We start from the raw sequence: 27,887 nt of genomic DNA, 5'->3' as shown, positions 1-27,887 counted from the left end.
CAGGAGATCAGATTATCACAATGGTTCTTTCTAGCCTTATAATCTGTAAATCTAATGCAGGGAGTGTCTCTTACACTATGTATAATGCCTAGCAAAATGGGGTGTGATTTGGTTGAGGTCTTGGCTGCTACTGCAATACAGATAAATAATAATCAACCGAAAAGTACATCCACAAGGAGTAGGAAGTGCATGATTTAGGAACCTGCAAAAACTGGAAGATAAAATGGAGAAGTTATGAAGGTTTGAAAATATTCCACAGCCCATGCTCAGTAGAAAAGAGCTTTTAGACTGCAGGGCAGTAACCCAGTAATCCTCCTTTGTCCTAGGCCTGTAGAGGTGTTATCTACCCACTTCACCTTGCGTGATCTCTTGCAACATTTATTAACTCCTTCTCTGTTCCACACTTGTATGTAGCTGTGACACTCTCAGTTCCTTTCCCAGACCTGAAGAAGAGCTCTGTATAACTTGAAGGCTTGTCTCTCTCACCAATAGAAGTTCGTCCAGTAAAAGATATTACCTCACCCATCATCTCTGTCATTAGCTTTTACACAGCCATTTCAAACATGGGTGTAGTAAGCATGCACATACAGCTATTTAACTACCCACTGAAACGCCTGCTGCACCAAGAGGATTCAAAACATGCAAGCTGTGACAAAGCTTTGTCCTTGCCTCCATGGGTCCCACGTTTCCTGGTGGATTTCGCTAGCCTCAGAGGCTCACTGTGACCCTCCATGTAACCCTTCTCTCTCTAGAGACAAGGGTCACAGTCTACTGAGCCATTTTCATCATAAGCCAGCAAGGGAGGTGAGGAGAAGTTATCCTTCCTTGCACAGTCTCCGTTGTCTCCCAGTCTCAGTGATTAATCAGGGGGCAAAGGTGGGGGGGGGACCCACCCTCTACTCCAGGCTCCAGCCCAGGGACCCTAATAGTATCAGCTATGGTAGCTGACCTTTTAGAAACATGACATGTACAATTCCCTGGGCTACTTCCCCCACAGCAGCCCTCAATTCCTCAAGCTCCACTTCACCCTTACCTCAGGGCCTCCTTCCTCGTGCCTGATATGGTGTGTACTGCTCAGCCTCTCCAACAGCGCAACTTCCTTCCACAGCTCCTGACATGCACGCCCACCTGACTAACTGGGAGGCTTTTAACTAGTTTCAGCCAGCCCCTGATTGGCTTCAGGTGTCCCAATCAACCTAGCCTTCTCCCTGCCTTCTGAAAAGTTCTTAATTGGCCCTAGGTGTCTTAATTGACCTGGAGCAGCTGCCATTTCATTTATCCTGGTACCAGGGATTTGTTTAGCCTGGAGCTAATCTATCTATCTCCCACTAATTTTCCATAGCCACCTGGCCTTGCCCTGTCACAAAGCATAGGCACTGACTAGAGCAATGTTTTTCAAACGCAGTCACTGGGGCCGCATGCGGCCACCAGGGGTTTTTCATGCAGCCACAACAGTCTCCAGGGGTGCAGGGGCAAAGCATCGGCCCCTCCCTCCTTGTTGCTTCTGGATGCACCACCCTGCACGGCCTCTGGAGAGAAGTGGGGCACAACGCTGCAGGAGCAAGGTGAGTTCTTGACTCTCCTTGGGGGAGGGGGTCTGGGCAGCAGGCTCCAGCAGCGGGGACTTCAGGAACCTGGCTGTGCAGCCACAGGCTCCAACTGACCAGGCTCCAAATGACCATCCCCCCCTCCCCCTCCCCCGGCTCTAGCCACATGGCCGTGGCCTCCAGCTGCAGGGTTTCAGCCTCCGGCCCCGGAGTTCAGCTGTATGGCAACAGGCACTGGCTCTCGGCTCCAGTCCTGAGCTCCAACCGCACAGTGGCAGGTGCTGGCCATAGGCACCAACCCCCAGCCCCAGCCCCAGGGGAGTGGGCTCCAACCATAGGGCTTTGGGCGCCAACCCCCAGCTCTGGCAGCAGAGCTTCAGACTGCCTCTGGCCCCCAGTTCCGGCAGCAGAGCTTCAGACTGCCTCTGGCCCCCAGTTCCAGCCGTTCGGTGGTGGGCACTGGCCCCAGGCTCCAGCCACGTGGCCCTAGCCCCTGGTGCTGATCCTCTGCCCCAGTTGCATGGCAGCAGGCACCAAATCACGGTTCTGTTCCTGGGCTCCTGCCACTTAGTGGTGGGAGCTGGCCCCAGGTGCCAACCCCTGGCCCTGGCCACACAGCAGCAAGTGCTGGCTCCAGCCACTCAATGGCGGGTGCTGACTCCTGGCTGCAGCCACAAACCCCTGGGCTCCAGCACCCACCTCCGAGCTCTGGCCATGCAGCGGCAGGCAATAGCCCTGGGCGCTGACCCACAGCTCCAGCTGCATGGCAGTGGGCTCCAATCCCTGGCTCCAGCCATGCAGTTCCTGTCCCCAGCTCCGGGTTCGGGCACTGAGCCTTGGACGCATGGCAGCAGACACCAGGCCCTGCCTCTGGCCATGCAACAGTGGGGCTCATCACCGACCCCCATCACCCCGGCGCCTGCTGCCTCCCACAGCCCTGTATCCATTCCCACCCATTGCCCCTGGACCCTGCTGCCTTTCTGGCCTCACATCCACCCCTACCCCCATTACCATGGGCCCCCACTGCCTCCCACAGCCCCACATCCATCCTCCCCACACCCAGGACCCTTCAGCCTCCCCCAGCCCTGCATCCATCCCCGCATCGCCTCTGGCCCCTGTTGCCTCCCCACTTTGCCCTCCCCCTCCCCATCCAGGGCTTAATGGGTCCTGGGGCTTGCTGAGAAAAGTGATATTAACAAACGTGCAAGTATCACTTTTCACAGCAGACTTACTAGCTATCTATGAAAAGTGATACCTGTATGTTTGTTAATATCACTTATCACTTTTCATAGCCTCCCAGGTAGCTACTAAGTGTGCTGTGATATTAACAAATATACAAATATCTCTGTTCACAGCAAGCCCCAAGACCCATGAAGCCCTGCATGGGGCGAGGGAGGGGAGGGGAAGTGAAGTGAAGGGGGAGGCAGCATGATTTTTGTTATTGAGTCTGCCAAGAAACCCTACAAATACTCGTTACAATTATTTGGAAGTTGAATCTGTGCCTATGTAATTGTTTTTCCGAAAGTTAATTAAGTATTTTAGGGGGAAAGTGTCAGTGCGGCCACCAGTGGCCACCCAAACATTTGTTGTGAGAATCTCTGGACTATAGGCTGGAGCACACAAGGGGAAAAAATAGTGGGTGCTCAGCACCCACCAGCCACAGTTGCTCGGCAGCTGGGGGAGGCACTTGCAGGAGGGCGGAGAGCAGCAAGCGGCAGGCGGGCTGGGCCTTGGGGGGGGGGGTTTGGAGTGGGCCAGGAAGAGACAGAGAGGGCAGAGCCTTGGGGAGGAGGGGGAGCAGGGGTGGGAAGAGGCAGAGCCGGTGGGGCTTGGAGCAGGGCAGGGGGGAGCACCCCCGGAAGAAAAAGAAAACTTAGCACCTATGCATGCAAGGAATGTTAAAAGCAGCTTTCTCTCCAACCACAAGACTTCATTGAAATCACACGGCTTAAAAGGAGTGCACAGAGAGGTTTTGAGTCTGCAGCTGAAGTTCCAGTCCCACCCCTATCACTGACCCTCTTTAATAATACTTTGTACAAAGCATTTTGCAAGCATTATTTTTCAGTTGCTCCTTAAAGCTCTTAACTGTGCAGACCCCAGCTATATGTAAAATCTCTTTCATAATAGAGCCATTTAATACTTAATGCATAGCATTGTTCAGTCCTAGCTCTCAACATGCATTATAAAGGCAGGTGAGTTTCGTTACAATGATTGAATTCGCCTTCACTCAGTAAGTTCTTCACACACAAACAGCTAGTCAAGCTAGTTCTCCTGCAGGAGTGGAAGGCAGGCAGTAGATAAATGTTGTTGCCATTTCTAAATATTGAGAGGTGCTTATGCTACAGTGATGGGGTGAAATCCATGTCCAGTTTACAGATGGGTACACAGAATTGAAATTATTTCCCCAAGGCCATTTCATAACAGAGCTGGGAATAGAAACCAGGCACTCTGAACCTTAGTCTAGTACCCTATGCAGTGCAGTCCTAGAGATGAATTTTCCTAGTACTAAGCAATCAAGCAGTTTTCAACCAGATGCTAAATAGGTGAGAAAGCCTGACCTTTGGTCTTCTAATATGTACATCCATACTGTGACATTGCACTCCATATGTTTTATGGAAATATGCTTATGAGTGTGAATATGATGTAATTGGAATATGCTTTATGCAAAAGGTCTCTTGTAAGGTATCATAAAAAAGGTTATAACCAACTGAAAATATTCCTCCTATTTGTATGCATGTATCATTCTTGTATCTGAAGCTAGAAATATGAAGTATAACTCTGAGGTCCTATTGTAAATATGTAAAGTGTGGGCCAGTAATGGTGGTTTAGAATCCCATAGACTAGGACAATTGGTTGTAAATGGTTTATTTACCTGAAAGCCTTCTTGTGCATGTGTGGGCCAATCCAGGAAAAATGGAGACTTGGGATCTTACAGTGACATGTGACCATGTCATTTGATACTGGAATCCATCTTAATCCTTGTACTTTTTCATTGATGAGGTGAGGGTGGGGACAAGCACAGACAAAAGATTCCCGAGTGCCAAAGCTATAAAAGGGGGTGGAGCAGGACAAAAGGGGCCAGTCATGAGAAAATCCCTGCTTACCACCTGAGATGTCTGCTGGAACTAACAAGGACTGTACCAGGGGAAAGGATTGGGCCCAGACTAGGAAGGAGTCTAGTCTGTGAAAGAAGCTTGTTGGACTATCTTTGAGGGTGAGATATTACCTGTAATCAGTTTCTTAATGTATTAGGCTTAGATTTGCATGGTTTTGCTTTATTTTGCTTGGTGACTTACTTTGTTCTGTCTGTTATTACTTGAAACCATTTAAATCCTACTTTTTATACTTAATAAAATCACTTGAGTTTATTAATAAACCCAGAGTAAGTGATTAATACCTGGTGGAGCAAACAGCTGTGCATATCTCTCTATCAGTGTTATAGAGGGTGGACAATTTATGAATTTACTCTGTATAAGCTTTATACAGAGTAAAACAGATTTATCTGGAGTTCAGGCTCCCAGAAAGGCTGAACACTGGGCAAGTCCCTGTCAACTGAGAAGCTCCTTGGCTGAGTGAATCTGTTTCAGTGAACTGCAGAGAGATGTTGTCCAACCTTTGGGTCTGTGCTGGAGTGTCTAACTCAGCAAGACAGGAGTGGAGGGGCACCTGTTCTGGCAGGAGGGTTGTTCTCAGTGGTATCCCAGCTCACTGAGTGACACTCTTGAGGGGAGTCTCTGTGAAAGAACCCATCACACAAAGAATGAAAAATGAGGGCAGGAGAGCAGTGAAAAAAATCTTTCTGTACCTCTGCTGAGCTCTCACACACTCACTAGCAAAGAACAACCTTGCACAAGAGACAAAGAGAGAAAACACCTCAACTTGCCATACTTACACCTTTTGTTAATCATCATCATTATTATTATTCATATAGCACCAAATATATGCTAGGTGCTGTCATGTTTCAGGGCAACTGCACCTGTGTTTTCCCTCAGTGGTACAGCAAGGGCCCCTAGCTCCCCTGCCATCGCCTCTCTTGGGTGGAGACCTGCGTTTCTTTTCTTCCTGAACAGGGTGTCTACAGGCTGAACAATTCCCAGCCATCACTGTGTTATTCCCAGGAAAAGACAATCTGTCTAAGCACACTTGCTTGCTTTCTCTCCAGGGACTAATAGTGTTTGCTGGCCACAATTAAGCTACCACACAGCTCTTCCTAAGCAAGCACATTTATTCTTTGGGTAAAAGCACTCCAGAGAAAACATATTAAAAACGAGAAGAGAACCTATGTACACACAGACAAGTTTACCAGAGGTCACCCCAACTCTACCATGGGCTATGGCAGGAGAAGTTCTTCCATACCCCACAAAGCGGTCTCTGCTATGGTCAGAAGCCTCAGCTCAGAACCAGCACCCAGTCCTATGGGGCCTCAGATGGTCAAATCCTTCCAACCCTAAAGATTGGGGCCCTCTGTCGCCCAGAGGTCCTGCCCATTTGTTGGATCAGGGAGAAGGTCCTGAGTCATCTTTCTGTGAAGTCCTTTCTGTGTCTGTAGGTCCCTGGAGAATCCAGATTGTGTCTCTGAACTGCCCGCATGTAACAGGTCATCAATAGACAACAGGTGCCCCCACAAGGCGAAGTTTCAAAGACTGAGTGTGTAGGTGGGGAGTTGCAATGCCCTCACCTCATGTATTTCCTAGGAGCTCCACTTCACACTTCTTGTCCCCAAAAAGTCCTCGGAAGTTCCTAATCCGTCCCAGAGATTGTACTAGTCAGTCTCCTGTAGATGCTCCACAATAACACATCCACACTTGCATTTTTAATACAATAGACCCCAAGATATTAAACTTAATTCAATAACATTTATCTTAATTCCATAAGATGTGTCCAGGGGAGTGTCAGACCAATCACATGTGCTCCCAGATGAGAAGACTGAGTCTGAGCTCCACAGAGCTCACAATCTAAATCTCTACCACTAGAAGCAACAAAGTGAGCCATAGTAGCAGAGCTGTCTACCAGTCACAGATCTCTTACCTTCTAGCATGGCGATCCATGCACTCCCATCACATAGATAGAGCCCTTTCTGAGAAGCGTTAAACCAGAACTGGGCCTTTTCATTCTTCGTGCAGGGAGGTCGGGATCCTAGAGTCACTTTCATGTCAGCCTCTGAACACAAAACAAAAGCAAACAGGTCCCTTTAATGCCCTCAATACAATGAAAGATTAAATTGGACTATTAAAAATGGAGACCACTGCCCTGCCAGAGCATATAGCATAGGGTGGCCTGGATTGGGTAGAGACTCCTACAGATCACAGTGGGTTACATGGCTTAGGACCCACACCCTGCAAAGCACCTAAGCACACACTTAGCTTTAAGTAGATCAGCGTACCCCACTCATGTCAATTAGAGTACCGCTGCGCTTAACGTCAAGCATGTGCTTTAGTGTTGTGCTGAATGGGGCCTTCACTCACGAGAAAGAGACTGTATGTCCACTTTGCAGGAGCAATTAGCAAGGGCACTGTTCCAAGACAAAGCCAGACTCAGCAGATATGCTGCAGAGCTCTGAGGGCTTAATCTAGTCCATATCTGTTAAGGCCCAAGGTCCAGAAATCTGGAGATATCATACAAAATGTACAAGAGCTTAATTTGCATATTGATCACTATGCAGTGCCTCAATTCCATATGTTTTAAAAGTGGAAAAAACTTTTCTTTTTTTAATTTTCTCCCCCTACTCCGAGCTCTCCCCCTGGTATCTCAATTCAGCTGCTAGTTCAGTTTCTCTGAACCACCTACTGCAGAACTCTACAGAGCCCAGCGTCACCTGATTTGGGCTGATTTGGGCTGGTGGGGCGGAACTGCTCTCTCTCTCTCTCCTGGCTTACATCACCCCCTGCCACAACCACCTTACCAGCCACAGAGTGCGCTCTCGGATCCCCCTGCTCTCAGTGCCTGGCTCTCCTTTGCTCTGCAGCGACTCCCGAAACTTGGGCCTGATTCTCCTCGCTCTTACACCAGTGCAAATCAGGGGTAACTTCACTGACATCTGAGGAATCACACTGGTGTGGGCCAGTGGAAACTCAGGCATGGAGATGTATTAATGGATTCCTCCCAGAATTCCAGAGTGAGCTCCCTGCTCTATTCCCTTCAGGGACACAAAGACCTGGACCACACCATCCTTCCAGGAGCTACAAGCCCTGGAAGATGCTGCACTATGCTTAGAATGATAGTAAATAGCCTGGAGGGGAAACAGAACCACAGCAGTGCTTAGAATAACAGCATAGGGAATAACACTGGGATGTTTTCTGAGCAAGAGAGACCAGCCCAGACCTGTTTCCACAGAGCTCCACACAGCAGTGCTCTAATGAGAATATTACTGTGCACTACAGGCATTACATCCCCAGGACAGCTCTCACAGGCTGATCTGCAATTCTGCTGGCAGGGCCTTGTTCCCTAGCAATTCTCAGAAGTGGCGTTTGCAAACTGACACGTACCGCAAAGATCAAACTCAGAAACGCAGCTTCTCTTGCTATTTCCAAGGGATAAAACCAGCTTCCTTATTGACAGGGCTCTGCAGAATTTGCCACCCAATCCACCCCTTGCCAGAACTGGATGCTAGCCTAAGCTTTCATGTTAAAAAAAAAAATTAAGTTTGTAGCTTTTATGGGACTGACAAACACCTTCCAAACAGGAACAGAATGCACAACACAATAGTGCTACCTGCCTGAGTCTGCAGACAGCCAGACACAATGAATATGAATGGCCTGAATTGTCCCCATGCGATTTAATAAGGTCTTCACGCTGAAGTCTAATGAAGACTGAATGGCGGATTTATTTCAGGAGTGGGTCTCTGGACTGCTGTATGGGCCAACTCTCCTCCCTGCATCATCCCGTTGGGCCCTCTCTCCATACGCCCCATCCTAAGACTATTCATTAGCGTCAACTCTTACCCAGACCAATAGATTAGACCAAATCAGTCATTTCTGGGCCAAGCCATTCTGGAGTTATGACAAGCCAAAACAAACCTTCAGAAGGGGAGAAAACCTTCCTTTTTTAACCCTCGTCTCTCTCAAAACCCTCGTCTCTCTCTCTCTCTCAACAAGCCATTCGCTTTTCAGAAAGATACCCACCCTAAAATCATCCATGAAGCTTATAGCAGAACAAGAAGCTGGGTCTGCTGCTGCCCAGGCCCCTCACCGTAGTCACTTTACTATCCTTCTTCTAAATATACTACTGTTAAGATTCTTCCTATACTGTACTTACAGGAAATTGCTTAGGGAAATACATTATCTTGCATATTGCTGTTAACTAAGTGTTGTTCTGGGAAAGGAGATGAGCTACTGCTATTCCTTCCAAGCTTGGCCCAGGCACCTGATGGGAAATACCCATAAGATTGCTCTGTTCCATGACTGATTCTGCAAGTTTCCAAGAAAAGGAATAGGATAAAATCAATGGAAGACAAAAATTCCTTCCCCTGAGATGCTAAACGCCTTGCAACTCTTGCCTGCTTGCTATGCAGTCCACTCACCGTGGTTGGCTTTCCCATCAGACTAGTATCAGGCTCCGTGCAGTTAGAAAGCAGCACTAAGGTTCTGCTCTAACGTTCTGCTAATACGCGATGGTGAGGCACCTCATGAACTATCTGCTGCATGTTACTGACCGTCAGGGTATTTCAGCACCTCGTTGCTCGCTGGCTTCACTGGGAGATCCTGCAGTACTGGGGGGATGGAGAGCACTGCTAGCTTAAAGTTCATGTTAGTGCACATCCTTGAGGTAGCATCAGATCCTGGCAACAGGACTAGCTGTCTTAACAAGCCCTGAAAAGAGAGGAAGAAAAACTAGGGAGATCAAGTTTCAGAGTAACAGCCATGTTAGCCTGTATTCGCAAAAAGAAAAGGAGGACTTGTGGCACCTTAGAGACTAACCAATTTATTTGAGCATAAGCTTTCGTGAGCTACAGCTCACTTCATTGGATGCATACTGTGGAAAATACAGAAGATGTTTTTATATACACAAACCATGAAAAAATGGGCGTTTATCACTACAAAAGGTTTTCTCTCCCCCCACCCTACTCTCCTTCTGGTAACAGCTTATCTAAAGTGATCACTCTCCTTACAATGTGTATGATAATCAAGGTGGGCCATTTCCAGCACAAATCCAGGTTTTCTCCCCCCCAACGCACCCCCCAAAAAAAACCCACTCTCCTGTTGGTAATAGCTTATCTAAAGTGATCATTCTCCTTACAATGTGTATGATAATCAAGGTGGGCCATTTCCAGCACAAATCAAGGTTTTCTCCCCACCCCCCCAACAAACCCACTCTCTTGTTGGTAATAGCTTATCTGAAGAGATCACTCTCCTTACAATGTGTATGATAATCAAGGTGGGCCATTTCCAGCACAAATCAAGGTTTTCTCCCCACCCCCCCAACAAACCCACTCTCTTGTTGGTAATAGCTTATCTAAAGAGATCACTCTCCTTACAATGTGTATGATAATCAAGGTGGGCCATTTCCAGCACAAATCCAGGGTTTAACAAGAACGTCTGAGGGACAGTGGGCGGGGAGGGGGGAACAAACATGGGGAAATAGGTTACTTTTTATAATGACTCAACCATTCCCAGTCTCAATTCAAGCCTAAGTTAATTGTATCCAATTTCCAAATTAATTCCAATTCAGCAGTCTCTCGTTGGAGTCTGTTTTCGAAGTTTTTTTGTTGAAGGATAGTCACTTTGAGATCAGAAATCAAGTGACCAGAGAGATTGAAGTGTTCTCCGACTGGTTTTTGAATGTTATAATTCTTGACTTCAATTTGTGTCCATTCATTCTTTTACGTAGAGACTGTCCAGTTTGCCCAATGTACATGGCAGAGGGGCATTGCTGGCACATGATGGCATATATCACATTGGTGGATGTGCAGGTGAACGAGCCTTTGATAGTGTGGCTGATGTGATTAGGCCCTGTGATGGTGTCCCCTGAATAGATATGTGGGCACAGTTGGCAACAGGCTTTGTTGCAAGGATAGGTTCCTGGGTTAGTGGTTCTGTTGTATGGTATGTGGTTGCTGGTGAGTATTCGCTTCAGGTTGGGGGGCTGTCTGTAGGCAAGGACTAGCCTGTCTCCCAAGATTTGTGAGAGTCTTGGGTCATCCTTCAGGATAGGTTGTAAATCCTTGATAATGCGTTGGAGGGGTTTTAGTTGGGGGCTGAAGGTGACAGCTAGTGGCGTTCTGTTATTTTCTTTGTTAGGCCTGTCCTATAGTAGGTGACTTCTGGGAACTCTCTGGCTCTGTCAATCTGTTTCTTCACTTCCGCAGGTGAGTATTGTAGTTGTAAGAATGCTTGATAGAGATCTTGTAGGTGTTTGTCTCTGTCTGAGGGGTTGTAGTAAATGCAGTTGTATCGCAGAGCTTGGCTGTAGACAATGGATCGTGTGGTGTGGTCAGGGTGAAAGCTGGAGGCATGTAGGTAGGAATAATCCATCAAGACTGCAGGGCATGGGCAATGATAGGTGGTGATCTGTGGTTTGAATTTCCCTTAAACTCCTACAGTCTGAGTGGGTGTGATTCATGAACGAGGGTCAGAGTTTAATGACACCATCTTAGCTTTCCAAGATGTCCATCCACAGCAGTTCTAGAGCCATCATCATATTAATGTCAATGATGAGACAATTAGCTTTAAAAAGACCTCGCTGCCAAATTAGAGACCAAGAATGACCACAGGCAACTGTCCCCTTGCCTTTACAAAATCACTGACATTTCAAAAACCACATCAGTCCCATAGATAAGGGACAGTCAATATTTTTTCACACCTCTAAGATATTTGTTAAAATGTCAAAAGTTTTTAAGCAAACTGCCTGAGTCACTTTCTATGTGTCATGCAAGTCTGGGAAAATGCCAGGAAATGTTGGGTCAGATTCCAGTGCGTGTGGCTAGCCTTCCTCTTGCAGGTGCTTCAGCAATTTCACACACGGCACTTCACTCCCTATCAACCCGCAGCATAGCCTGCTATGAGTGGAGCATATGGCAGGCGTAGCTGACAAACTGACATTGGATTTCTGCGTATTGCGCTTTTACATTTCCCATGCTCAGAGCCGGATCCACAGCCCATTGAAATCAATGGGAGTTGCTTTGGGTTAGGGAAGTAGGGGTGGATTTTTCAAAGGTGTTTAGGGATCTAAAGATGAACACAGCCATCTCGTGGTATTTTCAAAACACACCTATACATCTAGTGGTATTTTCAAACTCTCCAAAGATACCTAATTTATGGGTTTCAATGGGAATTGGATGCCTAACTTGCTTAGGCACATTGGAAAATCTCACTAGGCCTCTGTCTGCATCTTTAGGCACCTAAATAATCTGGCTCTCAGTGCATAGATACGGCAGTGCTCAGCTTTGCGTAAAACACCTAAACTACACAGGTAGATTCATGTAGAGTTCATTGGCCATTTTGTTCTCAGAGCTGTCTCTAGTCTGGAACAGAGGAAACGCACACACTGTGCTCGCTTTTGGAGACTTTACTTTTGCTCTTACCTGCTGATTTCCTTGATCTAAAAGGCCAGTTATTTGAGACTGCAGGGGCGTGCCTTGTTCTTGCCTGTGGATACATAACAGCCAGCAGGGCTTGTTCTGTCTAGGGGTGGGCTTCAGATACATGACTGACATTCACCGTGCCCACTTCTCTCAGAAAAAACATGGGTTAACCTGGTGTTTGTGCCAACGGCTTGGCAAAGGAAAAGCAGCTTGAAACACAGGCCTGACCATGCTATGCAGAGGAAGGATTATGTCCTTGCTGCACCACCATATGAGCTCAGGTCCGTCCCTTTGCTCACAGGGGATGGTAATTTACTGCTGCCATGTCTCAACAACAAATTGCTTCCCCGACTCTCTGCACTGGCCAGAAAAGGGGGAGTGGAGCCAATGCTCTGCCCATTCCCAGCCCAGCCCCACCCATCTGCCCCGCTCACTCCTGCGCCTGGCCTCAGGGCCTGGACTCCTGTGTGGGGTAAAAGGCTGGCATTCATCCCCACAGGGGTGCCCAGGCCAAGCCACTGCCCTGCCCTTCGAGGGCTGCTCTTAAACCATGTCACCCTCAAGGTGAGCTGGGGGCAGAGCCCCGGTGTGGGGATGGCGCTGTACCTCCCCAAGGCCCTCCTCCTGGGAGCTACGCTAGCAGCACTCCGAGCCCAACCCAGCTCCTGAATGGCCTCTGTCCTCGGGGGCGTGACTCTGTCAGCAAAGATGGGGGGAGGCGGGCCCTGAAGTGCCACCAGCTCCTTGCACAAGCAGAAGGCCCAGCACAGCGAGGCCCCTTCACCCCTCCTGCAGCCTCACCCTTACAGCCGAAGCCCCCTCACGCCCAAGTTTCCCCCCTCAGTCCTCCCAAACTGCCAGCCTCTCCTCCCCCCAAACCCCTTATCCTCCCTTCTCCCTCTTCCCCAGCCCCCCCATCCTTCCCTCCCCTTCCCACCAACCCCCAAATACTCACATCCCCAAACCCCTTCATCCTCCCCTCTTCCCCAGCCCCCCCATCCTCTCCTCCCCTTCCTACCAACTCCCAAATCTTCCCTCCCTCAAACCCCCAAATCCTCCCTATCCCCTCTCACCAAGCCCCCAAATCCTCCCTTCCCGCAACACCCTCATCCTCCCTTCCCCCCACCAACACCCTCATTTGCTGGAGGGGCCTATTTCCTGGAGCTCTGACAGCCCATCCAGAGGAAAGAACTTGGCATGTCCTGCAGGTGATTCAGCAATGGCACCCAACATGGTGACTCCCACTGGCTGGATTGTGCGTCCTAGAGCAGCAAGAAACTACTGCATTAGCAATCCTTTTCCTCCATGGCGTGCTCCACATCTGAGCCCCCTCCACAACCTCCTTTGCAAGGTCGCTCACCAAGTTCTCCACCTGTGCAGCCAGTAGTGGCAACTCAGTGGGCTCTGGCTGATGGTTCTGACCCTGTGATCACAGGGGTGGCTGTAGGCCATTCTCTCGCTTTCAAGTTATCCATTATGTCGCAAGCACGCTTTATTTCATATTTGTAGCCTGTGGATGTGGGCTTGCGGGAGGGAAGGTCTCCAGGGATAGATCACTGGGGCGGACAGTGTTGTATTTGCTGTTTCAGTGAAGGATGAGGCTGGTTTCAGGACAACCCATTTATCTAACTAGCAACTAGAGATGAGAGACAGGGGAAACAAATTACTGCCTAATGTTTTAACAACTCACCTGGCTGCATAGCTGCCTCTGGAAAAGAGCTGTGAGATATTTCATCTCCTAACTGTCAGGGTGGTTAAGCACCGGAACAAATTGCCCAGGGACATTGTGGAATCTCCATCATTGGAGATTTTTAAGAGCAGGTTAGACAAACACCTGTCAGGGATGGTCTAGAGAATACTTAGTTCTGCCATGAGTGCAGAGGACTGGAGTAGATGACATCTTGAAGTCTCTTCCAGTTCTAAGATTCTATGATATGATCATTCATTTTCCAACAATATTCGCTCCCACATTTAAATGAACTCTCTTTGGCCACGTTTGCTGCCCTATGTGCTTGCTTTCCGCAAACACCCAACCAATTGAGATTTACTCACATCAATGTTCAGAGAAACGCAATTTCAAAGTCATGTGTTTGAGTGTTTGTGGGAAACTAACTTTAAATCCCCACCCACAAGTATTTGGAGGTCCTTGCAATCTCATCCAGCCACAATACTATGTGACTTTCTGGCTACCACAGCTCAGATTTTAATTCTGAAATTCTCAGAGAGAGACCCGCCCTCAGTCAATTCAGAAAGTAAAAAACTAATTCAATGCAACATTTGCTGAATAAATGTGGATAACTAATACATTCAAGGAAAATCACCAGGGGTCACAGATATTCACCAAGCAGCAGAGAGGCTAAATCTGGATGCATTTGTTGTGAATTATTTGCTCTGCTGTCCCAAGGAACTCACTGTCAAGATCCTGAGAGAGGGTGAAGCTGAGATGCAGAAGTGTAGCAGTTTTTAACATGGTGAAATAAACCCCCTCCCTAGTAGTCTAGGCCATGCGTGTAGTGCCCAGCTGCTAGACAGAATCCATCCCGCCACACTTAGCTCTTACACCCGTATGTACAAAGAGCTCTCCAAACGTCACACGCTCCTAGGCTTTCACAGCTGAATGAAAATTAGGTTTTCCCCCAGCAGCGATTAGATCGGGGTAGGCAAACTTTTTGGCCTGAGGGCCACATTGGGGTGTGAAACTGTATGGAGGGCCGGGTAGGGAAGGCTGTGCCCCCCAAAGAGCCTGGACCCCACCCCCTATTCGCCCCCTCCACTTCCTGCCCCCTGACTGTCCCCCTCAGAACCCCCAACCCATCCAACCCCCCTGCTCCTTGTCCCCTGACCGCCCCCTCCCGGGACCCCCCGCCCCTAACTGCCCCCCTGGGATCCCACCCCCTTTCCAACCCCCCCTGTTCCCTGACTGTCCTTAACCCTATCCACACACCCACCCCCTGACAGACCTCCCAGGATTCCCATGCCCTATCCAACCCCCCCGTTCCCTGACCCCTGACTGCCCCAGAACCTCCGCCCCATCCAACCGCCCCCTGCTCCCTGTCCCCTGACTGCCCCCTGGGACCTCCCCCACCTCAACTGTCCCCTGTTTCCTGTCCCATGACTGCCCCCCAGGACCCCCTACCCAACCCCACCGCCACCCCCTTACCATGCTGCTCAGAGCGGAAGAAGCTTGCAGCCCCGCTGCCCGCGTGGTGGCATAACTACAGGGGAGGGGGACCAGGGAGAGGGGCCGAGGACTGGCCTCCCAGGCCAGGAGCTCAGGGGCCAGGCAGGACAGTCCCGCGGGCTGGATGTGGCCTGTGGGCCATAGTTTGCCCATCTCTGGATTAGATGCTTATATAGCAAGCCCAGGCACATTGGATCATTTCTCTGCACAGCTCTGCCAATGCACCTGAATCTGGCCCTGCAGCCCACCCCCTTATTCCAGCCTTGATGCTCTCAGTGGTTGAGGCTGTCAGTTATGCTGGACTGTGTGGTGGTGAAGCTAATTTAATTCTTTTTATTGGTCTTCACTGCAGAGGATGTGCGGGGGATTCCCACACTTGAGCCCTTCTTTTTAGGTGGCAAATCTGAGGAACTGTCCCAGACGGATGAACAGCAATTATCACAAGACTAGCAATAAAATCACGAGAACTGGCACCATTGCATATGTTTGGGTTTAAACTTGTCACAAAGGGTTTGTAACTTAAACAGGACCTGTGCAGGAAAGCCCCAGCATGAAACTGACTAGCTGCTTTTCCCAACCCAAGCTGCGAGAAATGTAAAGACTGAACAAACAGCATAAATGGGGAAAGATCAATTAGCATCAGATTAAAGGAATTCTAAACACCTATTGTGCCATGTCCTGGGTGTGCTTTGGTGCAGCAGAAAGCCAGTCAAAGTCAAGTAGGGGATTGGTACCTACACTCAACCCCACCCCCTGCTCAGGGGCATGGTCCATGACGACTCTCTCCCCTGGCAATGGGAGAGGGCATCAGGATGGCAGTACCCATGCACAGTGTTTCCCCAGCTTTTTAGGGGAGCGCTTTCCTCTGTGGTTCTCAGTCAGCTGAGAACATTCATGGGCTGTGCAGCCTTAGACAGGGGTGCTCAATAGCTGCAGCTGTAGGGCAGGAATGGGGGGTGGTACCCAGGAGGGCCCTCCTCTGTGGTAATCAGGATGGGCACAATCTCTACCCCCACACCTGTGACCGGCCCCCTGAATCCCCTGAACTCCAGGACAGTCCTTATCATTTGACTTGAGGATTCATTGCTCTCTGTGTTTTGAGCACAGATGCAGCAGGGCCAAAACACGCGCAGGTCTGGGTGAGTTGCTGCAGAGCCAACTAGCTTTCCCTGCTCCTGCCTGCCAAGTGATATGAGCTTGGGACTTCTCTCCTCCTGCTTTGCTACTAGTCCAAGCAAGGAAATGGTCTTTAAAAAGCAACAACGTTCTTACTCACCCATCATTTACTCAACCCGAAAACATAAAACCCTTTTGAAAAAAAGAAACAAAAGCTAAAACAGACACATGGATCAGTCTCCAATATAAGACCCATGCACCTGTCATTTCACTATAAATCAAGGCTGTTATACTCTTCGCCTATTAAACTACACAGAAAACATTCTCAAAAAGAAAAGGAGTACCTGTGGCACCTTAAAGACTAACAAATTTATTTGAGCATAAGCTTTCATTAGCTACAGCTCAATTCATCGGATGCATTCAGTGGAAAATACAGTGGGAAGATTTATATACATAGAGAACATGAAACAATGGGTGTTACCATACACACTGTAACCGGAGTGATCACTTAAGGTGAGCTATTACCAGCAGGAGAGCGGAGGCTGGCGGGGGAGGGGGGGGAGGAGGGGACTTTTATAGTGATAATCAAGGTGGGCCAATTCCAGCAGTTGACAAGAACGTCTCAGGAACAGTGTGGCGGGGGGGATAAACATGGGGAAATAGTTTTACTTTGTGTAATGACCCATCCACTCCCGGTCTCTATTCAAGCCTAAGTTAATTGTATCCAGTTTGCAAATTAATTCCAAAAAGAAACGACAGCATTTGCTCAAGAAACTCCCTGAAAAAGCACAGGAACAGATCTGTGCAGACACATGCCTAGACGCCTGACCTGGGGTATTCTATCTGCTACCCAAGATCCATAAACCTGGAAATCCTGGACATCCCATCATCTCAGGCATTAGCACCCTGACAGCAGGTCTGGCTATGTAGACTCCCTCCTCAGTCCCTACGCTACCAGCACTCCCAGCTATCTTTGAGACACCACTGACTTCCTGAGGAAACTACAATCCATCGGTGATCTTCCAGAAAACACCATCCTGGCCACTATGGATGTAGAAGCCCTCTACACCAACATTCCACACAAAGATGGACTACAAGCCGTCAGGAACAGTATCCCCGATAATGTCACGGCAAACCTGGTGGCTGACCTTTGTGACTTTGTCCTCACCCACAACTATTTCACATTTGGGGACAACGTATACCTTCAAATCAGCGGCACTGCTGTGGGTATCTGCATGGCCCCACAGTATGCCAACATTTTTATGGCTGACTTAGAACAACGCTTCCTTAGCTCTCGTCCCCTAACGCCCCCTACTCTACTTGCGCTACATTGATGACATCTTCGTCATCTGGACCCATGGAAAAGAAGCCCTTGAGGAATTCCACCATTATTTCAACAATTTCCATCCCACCATCAACCTCAGCCTAGACCAATCCACACAAGCGGTCCATTTCCTGGACACTACTGTGCTAATAAGCGATGGTCACATAAACACCACCTATACCAGAAACCTACTGACCACTATACTTACCTACATGCCTCCAGCTTCCATCCACGAAACACCACACGATCCATTGTCCACAGCCAAGCTCTAAGATACAACCGCATTTGCTCCAACCCCTCAGAAAGAGACAAACACCTACAAGATCTCTATCAAGCATTCTTACACCTACAATACCCACCTGCTGAAGTGAAGAAACAGATTGACAGAGCCAGAAGAGTACCCAGAAGTCACCCACTACAGGACAGGCCCAACAAAGAAAATAACAGAATGCCACTAGCCATCCCCTTCAGCCCCCAACTAAAACCTCTCCAACGCATCATCAAGGATCTACAACCTATCTTGAAGGACGACCCATCATTCTCACAGATCTTGGGAGACAGACCAGTCCTCTCTTACAGACAGCTCCTCAACCTGAAGCAAATACTCACCAGCAACCACACACCACACAACAGAACCACTAACCCAGGAACCTAGCCTTGCAACAAAGCCCGTTGCCAACTGTGTTCACATATCTATTCAGGGGACAACATCATAGGGCCTAATCACATCAGCCACACTATCAGAGGTTCGTTCACCTGCACATCTACCAATGTGATATATGCCATCATGTGCCAGCAATGCCCCTCTGCCATGTACATTGGCCAAACTGGACAGTCTCTACGTAAAAGAATAAATGGACACAAATCAGACGTCAAGAATTATAACATTCAAAAACCAGTCAGAGAACACTTCAATCTCTTTGGTCGCTCAATTACAGACCTAAAAGTGGCAATACTTCAACAAAAAAACTTCAAAAACAGACTCCAACGAGAGACTGCTGAATTGGAATTAATTTGCAAACTGGATACAATTAACTTAGGCTTGAATAAAGACTGGGAGTGGATGGGTCATTACACAAAGTAAAACTATTTCCCCATGTTTATCCCCCCCACACCCAACTGTTCCTCAGACGTTCTTGTCAACTGCTGGAAATGGGCCACCTTGATTATCACTACAAAAGGTTCCCGCCCCCGCTCTCCTGCTGGTAATAGCTCACCTTAAGCGACCACTCTAGTTACAGTGTATATGGTAACAACCATTGTTTCATGTTCTCTGTGTATATAAATCTCCCCACTGTATTTTCCACTGAATGCATCCGATGAAGTGAGCTGTAGCTCATGAATGCTTATGCTCAAATAAATTTGTTAGTCTCTAAGGTGCCACAAGTACTCCTTTTCTTTTTGAGAATTCAGACTAACACAGATGCTACTCTGAAGCCTGTCATTATTCTCAAAGGAATTATAAAGTAATTTGACAAAATAAAATTTGGTGGCCAGTTAATAAATACATTTAATGGACATTACTTCCCTGTTTGCCAACATCTTTTAAATGAAAATTATTTAGAGACCAAAACAAAGACAACAAAACCCCATCAAACCATTGGCCAGAGTGAAAGCTATTCTCTTGTGATGAAATTGGTCTCATATTCTATAAGAATTATGCTGTTGTTGATTACATGGGCAGTGGAAGGTTTATTATTATAATTATTGGTATTATCGACAGAGATTTATATTGTGGTAACACACAAAGGTCCCATTCCTAATTGGGGCCTCTTGGTGCAAAGCATGTAAGTAATAAATATGCATCCATGCTCCATTGTACTGGGTGCTGTATAAACATAGAGTAAAAGGTCAGTCTAAGTACAAGATGAGAGACAAAAGGCAGATACAGATAGATTCCGCATCTAGTCACTTCATTGATCTTAAGTGCTTGCATTTGGTAACTAACATGACCGCTGACATACTCTATTTTCATTCAGCAACGTAACCAGCTGTGAAACAAAGTAACAGGCAACTGAATAATGCTTGAATTTTTGTTGGCCTTGCTGTTCCAAAAATAAAGGTAATCTGGAGTCTGCCATTGTCTTTGAGGGAGAAGATGAGCACACCATCCAAAAATACCTAAAAGGAATAAGGCCCCAGTCTTGCAGAAAGAACCACATGGGTAAATCCATGTGCCCAGTGCTCATAATGGTGCCACTGGAACCCCACACTGGCACAGCAATCCACTCGCATGCTATCAGTTGCAGGACCGGGGTCTATCCTATTAAGAAGTGACCCCAGATTTTCCAGGTTTGTTCTGTCACATTGGTCATGCTGTCTCGCAGCTGAATTCTGTACTGGGGGCAAAGACTGCATGAGAAGAAGCACATGGTCTCGGCTCAGAAATGTGCTTGCGTTTGCAATCATAAATCAGCAGGGAACAGAAGCAGCCATGTTAATCTCTATCAGAATTCTCTAACTGCCAGAATAGTGAATGGAGAAGCCACAACAGTGCAGATCAGCACTGTCCATCCTGGCTCCAATCCTGCAGAGTTTGCTCACATTAGCAGAGCCATCCAGAGAATTAGGGATAAGGCCTTGCACCCTCAGAGGAATCCAAAGAACTCTGCAAAGTATTAAGGGGTGTCCCAGCACTGGCCGCTCTGCAGCAATCCCGGCATCTCTGTACTGTCTATGGTGCAAGCAGGGGCTGTGGTTACCCGACGGAAGCCTGGGCTCATGAATAAAGAGCTGGAATGAAACCCAGTGTAGATACTATCAGGACAGTGACCGAAGGCCAGTGTGGCTGGGAGCCAATATGTGTTCAGGAACTGCCTTAGCCATTAGATGCTGTTTAATGGAGGGAGACAATAGAGGCCAGCATACCAGGGAGCTCCTAAGCCTTTTTCAGATGGTGGAGTTTTAAACTGGGGTCCCCTCCCACTGCCTTTGGGAGCTCGGCTGAGAAATGTGCAGGCATCTTTCCCAAAGGCCAGCCCAGCATTCTGTGCTACCTGGGCCCAGTCTTCCTGAGAGGAGTGTGTCTCAAACCGATGATGCTTCTGGCCCAGAGATGGGGGCAACTCTGCACTGCCACTGCTAACATATCTCACCGGAGCCCACATGAGCCAGAGCCCGCCCTGTGTCTGATAATCATGTTCTCAGAGCACACCGAGCCAATCCCATGTCACTAGTGACACTTACCGTGAATAGCCCTTTCCTTCTCCTCCTGCTCCCAACATAAAACCTGGATCCCTTCACAGCCAAGGATGCGGGGAACGGTGTATCCACCACCCTGGAGGGATTACAATAAGAGGCACATGAGCACAGAGCAGCTAACTTCATGGCATCCACTGGTGACTGGAAAGACCAAACCTGGGCCTGATGGCCTAAGGAGATTCCTGTAATTACAGCGCTCAGTTGCTAGGAAGACAAATGTAAACACAGGCCTTGCCAGACTAGTTCATCTAGCCTGGGATCCTTGCCAGACTAGTTCATCTAGCCTGGGATCCTGCCTCAGACAGTGGCTAGGATGGCTATTCATATTTGGACTCCTACTAAAAGACTTTTGCCTCAGTGATGATTTCATGTGGCAGAGAGTTCCACAAGGTAATTCTGTGATGGGCACTAAAGTCTTTCCTTTTCTCTGGATTTTAGGGAAGAACCGGGTCTCACAGGCTGTTTTGACTCTGATCTGGACAGAACATTCGGCAACTTTTCAGATGACAAGTCCCCTACGCAGGATTTCAGTGAGATTACTTAAGCTGACACTCTCTCTGCTCCCCTTCACATCTGCCTACCAAATCCTCCCTCCCCATTTGTAACACTGCAGATGCCCCAGATTATCCCCTTCCCTCCAGGGAAGGCACCCGCTCCCCCAGACCTTCCACCAGGGGTCAGTACTTTCCTCCTGAGCCAGCCAAGCTACAGCTGAGGCCCCCCCTCCCCCCAAAGGGGGAGCCAGTGGTGGACCCTTCTCACACTAAAGTCACCAGACAGCAGAGCCAATCAGCCTATGGACTGCCTGCAGCCAGTTTGGTGATTGTTATGTAGTATTTATACTGCAATAGCACCCAAAGGCCCTTCTCCCAAACTGATCCATCTTGCCCTGGAGCTGGGCAACACACATTTTGTAGGGGTTGCAAAAATTTTGGAAAGAAAATGAACAGTTTTTGTTTTGTCCAATGTTTCACTCGGTTTTGGGTTTTCATTGTTCTATGAAAAATTGCAAAGTGAAAATGGAAATTTTTCATTTTATTTAGAAAAAATTCATTTTGATTCCAAAAATGTTTCAGTTTTAGGAGGGCTCCCCCCTTTCCCACACTTTTACTCCCCCTCCCTTTTTTTCGGTGGGGGGAACTAAGAGCAAGAGGGAATTTCCCCAGTATTTCCAAATGAACATTTAGAATTTTTTTTTCAAAATCTCCTTGAAAACAGGCATTTCAGCTAAAAAAAAAAAAAAAAAGAGTCATTTTTCAATGAAACCCTGTTTTTAACTGGCTTTTTGGTGACATTTTTCCAGCCAGCCCCAACACAGCTCAGAGCACCAGATCCCTGGCCTGAAACACAGGCTAAAGAGATGAGACAAACACAACACAGAAGTGGAGCATTTGGGGGGGGATGAGATGAAAGCAAGAAGACACCTTCCTCTTTCCATTCCCTACCTCCCCATTCCCAAAACATCTCCCCCACCCCCACCCAGCTTACCCTGCCAGTGCTGCCTCAGCACCCTCCTGCTGCCCTGCCCGCCTCATGGCACCTCTCCAGGGTGACTGACAGCCTCTAGCCCAGCATGATCGGACTCCAGCCAGCTCTGTTCTTCGTAACTCCATGGCAGAATGGCACAGAAAAGGGGAGACCGTGAATCTGGATTGGCTCAGTGCTCCCACCCCAGAGGAGACGCTTGTGGAACTCCTCTTGGGGCAGGCATGTCACCCCCAGTACCAAGGAGCCTGGCTCCAAACTTGGGGAAGAGAGCAGAGTCCTCCAAAAAATTGCTGACATTGCTGGGTACCCTCTGAGAATGCCAGGCTGGTGAGAGCTGGAGCAAGACTCTGCTTTCCAGGACTCCCTGCCTGAGGGACAGGGACAGGGACAGGACATAGAGTTCTGTCCTTTGTGCAGCATTGGTAAGCATCCAGGTTCTCTGCTTTGTTATGTGTGCAAGGATGAGATGGCAGGAGTAGACAGAGCAACAGCAAACCCTGCAGAGCACCCACATCTGAAAAGCTTTCACCACCCCGCAGCCAGTCCTACACCCAGGAGGTCCCCCTGAATTGCACTTACTATACATACACGTCAATGGGGATACTGCAGTCCACAGTTAGGGAGAAGAATGGCCCAGACACGGCCAAGACAAGTGTGTGCCACTGGTTGTCAGTTAAGGAGATGCCCTGGAAGATGACCTGGGTCTGCCAGCCGTTGGAGAACTCTCTGCTCCAGAAGAAGAAGTAGAGTTTGTTCAGCGAGTACCTGAGCCCAACAAGCACCGTGTTGCTCTCCTCCTTCATCACAGTGAAGATATACTCGTTTTTCTGAAAGAGCAGGGAAAGGGCTAGTTCTGAGGCCAGCATTTGGGGCGTGGAGGCTGCCCATAGACGACTATACATGCAAACCTTTTTGCTCATTGATTGCACTGGAGAACTGAGAGCTCATAGGCAGGAAGGATGAGTTTGTGGTTGAGACACTGGAGTGCAACTCAGGTCTGCATATGGGCTTGGGTCCTAACCATTCACCAAAGGGGAGGGGCATCCACACCCAGGGCCCTGGTGCAGGCGCGGTTGGTGTTTACCTTTGGTGGGACGCTGAGGACCCTCAGGGTGATGATGATGGAGAATTCCTCTGGGAAGAGGTCACAGTAGAGGAAAATCTGGGAAGCCGGGAAGCTCAGGGCATGGCGTGCTGATGCAGAGAACTGAAACCCACGTGCCCCCTGCACTTGGAGCATCCGAATCCCACTTCTCACACCACTAGTCGGAACCACTTCCGAGAGAATATCCAGGGGGCGCAAGTCTGTGTCAGAGAAATCACAGAGCCACATCGCTAAGGTTGCTCACGACCCTTGCCAATGGCATGAAGATCATCAGTAGGGCTGAGCTAAGAATGGATTTTTCCATTTGGGTACCAAACCAGAAAAAAAATCTGGTTAATTCAAAACCATTTTTTTAAAAAAAATTCTAATAAAAAATTTGTTCTGAATCAACTGAAATATTTTGGGTTGATTCAAAATGATTTTTGAGTTTTTCATTTCAAATTGGCTTTTTTCAGGTGTTTTTCACCCTTTGTGTGTGTGGGGGAGAGAGTTTTAATTGGCCAAATTTGAATTCAAAACACCTGTTTCAAAATGAAAAGCCCAAACAAGTTGTTTCTAAATGGCCAAAGTGAAATGTGTCGACTTTTTCAAAAAGAAAGTTCATTTTTTTCCCTCAGCCAAAAACCATTTGTTGAATTTGACCCAAATTCACAAATAGTTTGGGAGCACTGAAAAATGCTTTTTGTGACCAGAAAATCAATTCAGCTAAATAAGTAACTAAAACCACCCAGCTGGAATCATCAACAAATGTGGGGGGAAGATGATGGATCAGATGTGGGGAGAGGGGGGTAACAAACAAAACCCCCAAAAGCACAGCTGCCATGCCATGTGCACATGCCTTACCAGAGTCATGGCCTGGACTGACCACTGTCAGCTCCGCCCACCTGCTTCCCCTCCCCCTGGTCTATTTCTAACCCTCAATATGCCGTGTCATTTTGGATGCAGGCTGTGTGCTCCTCTGGGCAGATGTGCCTGTGGTTGCTTTTGGGAGGTGCCTCCCACAAAAGAATCCTGGACAAGCACTCATCACGACACGTGCAGATGGCTCACGCACACCCCACCCTGCTGCATGGAGTCAGCGCTGTAGCATCACTGGTTTGAGATGGCTGGATTCCTCATGAGCGGTGACACCCACTCACTTCTACAGCCCTGGACAGGAATTTGATGCCCTGTATTCTGCAGAGAGTCACAGAGTTCAAGGCCAGAAGGGGCCACCCGATCATAATCTGACCTGTACAGCACAAGCCCCCATGGCCACCCAGCCACAGCGCTTGAAGTGGGGAGAGGGCACAAGGGATTGCAGACCTGGCCAAATACTACTACTACTGATTTCAATTGAGCTAGGGGATTGAGGGGACACTTCAAGCACCATCTTACCACAGCTGCTGCTCCCAGATTCTGAGAGGAGCCCCCAAAGGGTTTTCAGACCACTCTGGGCACTGTTCAGCCACCTGCACGCCAAGCCCAACAACCTGAATTAACACAAAATATTACAGTCCACAGGACACTAGACTATTGTGTGCCAAAGGCAGAGAATGGAGAGACTGTGATGCACCAATGCTTGAGACCCCTGCATTGGCAGGAATGATTCAGTGAGAAATATCCAGATAATCCTGACAAGTGACCCGCACCCACGCACTGCAAAGAAAGGTGAAACGCCCTGAGGTCACTGCCAATCTGACGTGGTGGAAAATTCCTTCCCGACCCCACATGGCAATCAGACATGTGAGCAAGATGCAGCCAGCAAAGCACCAGAGAGAGAATGTCCCGTGCCAGCTCAGAGCCCTGGCCCGCCCTGTCTAGTGTCCCATCTCCAGCCATGGCCATCCCTGATGCTTAGAAGACAACCTCTCCCCTCAAAAAATACATTGGGGGCGGGAGTTTCCTACCTGACCACAAAGGATTAAGAATGCTTTTTAACTCATGGGACTGGTCAATGAAGCAGCGCCAGTTCACTCCGCATTGTAAACAATATCTGTATCCCTCTGCCTGTAAAGCCATCCCGGTTTGGAACCCGGAGTTCAGCTGTGCTTGGAGGGAGAGGAAAAATCACTGCTAATACGTTTCAGATAATGCAACAGATTATCTCCCCCAATGCACTGGGGCCCAGATCAGCCCAGGATCCACTTCAGTCTCTGCTGGCACAGATGTCCGTCCCGATGATAGAGGAGGGGTGTTGATGGAAAGTGGCTTCTCCCTTCCCTCCACTGTGGGACCTGGATGAGAGTCGCCAGGGAAGCTCTGATCTAGCATGTCCTTTCCCATGGATCCCTGGCCATAAATTAATGCTGACCACACCATGCAGAATCCCCAAGAGGGAATGCCGGGCTCAGCTCCACCGCCGAAAAAGGATTGGTGATATCCACGTACAACAGAGCATGGATGGCTGACAAACTGTTTTTGTCATGCACCTTTGAGCACTGCCCCTGCACTCCTCCCACCTTCCATGGGACTCACTCCAACACCCCAAACCTGTGAGATGCTTCCGACAACTGCTTAAAAAAACATTTCTTTCCTTCTTCAGCCCCCTACTCCCGTCCTTCGGATATGGATTTCCTTCCCCTCCCCACCCCAGGGAAACAATGACCCTGCTCTGAGTTGCAGGGCAGTCGCTGCTCAGTCCTGTGCCAGGGACAGGTTAAAGAGCCGGTAGCTCTCAGTCCATCAGGCCAGCTTCCCGCTGAGACATAGCACTTGTTTGCCAGCCCTGCTATGGCCCAGGAGATTGGCCCCTGCAACCCTGGCATTATAACAGCTACTGTAGGGATTTCTCAGTGGTGTTGCATTGGATCTGTGTGCTGCAGACAACATGCTCAATGACTAGGCTAATCAATGACTAGGCCAATCAAGCATGCGGGGATGGGGGAAGCCGGATTTAGAATAGAATCCTGGCCCTTCTCTTCCAAAACTACTGGTCATTGTCATGTGAGCTAAAAGCCGTCTCCCTTCAATGGGGCTCATATCCTCTCTGCCACTAGGGGGCAACACACACACATCTGACGAAGTGAGCTGTAGCTCATGAAAGTTTATGCTTAAATAAATTGGTTAGTCTCTAAGGTGCCACAAGTCCTCCTTTTCTTTCTAGTATAACACAGTCTTTCAAGTACAGTATGGTACTGAGGTGCCTGGCTTTACATGCCCCCGGGACACAAATAACAGTGTCAGCACAGCTTTCTAAAGACTCCTGGAAGCACAGAACACCCTGGGGAGGAATGCGGCCAGCCCAAACTCCTGCTGGTAAACGCTTTGTACAGCACCACCCCACCCACTGTGTGTCTGGCAGGCAGAGAGATGGGCAGAGGCGATGGGGTGCGGATCCTGATGTAGTTTTAGGCTAGAAATCATCTTTAACCAGAGCCTGCATCTGCATTTGCGGAAGTTCAGGTCTGGATTTACACTATGATTCAGGCTGGAGGCTCAAGCAGCTTTGGGGTTTGGGTGCAGAATCAAGGTCATCAAAGCTTCGGGAGCTGTTCCCACACAAATTCAGTCAAAATGGGGGAAAGTCCTGGGAGCTGCGCCGCTCTCATGAAGTTTCAGAGACCCAGAATCCCACAAAGGGCTCTGAACGTTTCTGCATCTGAACTGAGACCAAAGTCGTAGGGGCAGGTTTAGATCTGGGGCTCAGAATCCAGATGGCCCAGGAATTTGAAACAACTTGCTTTGGAAGTTCCAGGTTTTTTGGCTCATCCCTAATTATGCACCACCCACCTGCCCGCACACAGAGCCATAGGACATCGCTGTTAAAGAACTAACATCTACTCAGAGAAGAAAGCAACGCACAGGTGGCCTCAGGGTATCCCCCGGACTGAAAAACTCAGTGAGGAGACAGCCTTTGATTGGGCACAGCTGGGAAGTGCAGACATCAGCCTGGCAGACCTAGGCCACCCACAACCTGTCTGCAGCGCTTCAAACCCATGCCAGCAATGCTGAATTATAACCAGTTAAGAGAACCCACCGTTTGATCTCTTCGCAAATACCGTGCTGTGGAGCAACTGCAAAGGAGAAAACTTTGCCCGGGTGCTTCACCTATTAACTGGCATCAGCGTCACGTCAGTCCAATTTTTCTTAATTGCTGTCGGCGTCCCTGACAACATTCTTTGTTTAACAAAAATAGACCAGACCAGAGTGTTTGCACTGGTTGTGCACTTGAGCAAAGATCTGTCTGTTGCACAGAATCTGGTGCACTGATGTTCCTCCCACCCTCAGCTACACTGATGCTTTTAAGGTGAAGATACCTTTCAGCAGAACTGTGCTAGACAGCGAGCTTACCTGGCTTTGGTATCTACTGGCTCCTGCTTGTAGGAGAAGATATTATTTGTATTACTGTAATGCCTAGAAGCCCTCATCATGGCCAAGACCCCTATTGTGCTAGGTGCTGTACAAACTCAGAACAAAGAGACCAT

At 48.6% G+C, this 27,887-nt stretch overlaps 1 protein-coding gene across 1 annotated transcript in view; it reads right to left on the bottom strand.

Moving 5' to 3' along the window:
• Positions 1–27,887, bottom strand: part of TSPEAR (thrombospondin type laminin G domain and EAR repeats) — an 86,064-nt gene that overhangs the window by 47,284 nt on the left and 10,893 nt on the right. The window contains exons 2-6 of the mRNA XM_073358810.1: positions 23,461–23,681; positions 22,965–23,203; positions 20,874–20,964; positions 9,199–9,355; positions 6,576–6,707 (exon numbers count right to left, since the gene is read on the bottom strand). Coding sequence (XP_073214911.1) covers positions 6,576–6,707; positions 9,199–9,355; positions 20,874–20,964; positions 22,965–23,203; positions 23,461–23,681 — 840 coding nt within the window. The remainder of the gene's footprint in view (positions 1–6,575; positions 6,708–9,198; positions 9,356–20,873; positions 20,965–22,964; positions 23,204–23,460; positions 23,682–27,887) is intronic.

This window comes from Lepidochelys kempii, chromosome 9, assembly GCF_965140265.1.
Source record: "Lepidochelys kempii isolate rLepKem1 chromosome 9, rLepKem1.hap2, whole genome shotgun sequence".
Classification (NCBI taxonomy): domain Eukaryota; kingdom Metazoa; phylum Chordata; order Testudines; family Cheloniidae; genus Lepidochelys; species Lepidochelys kempii.
The sequence above is the reverse complement of the archived record's forward strand: the minus strand, read 5'-3'. Positions and strand labels throughout refer to the sequence as shown.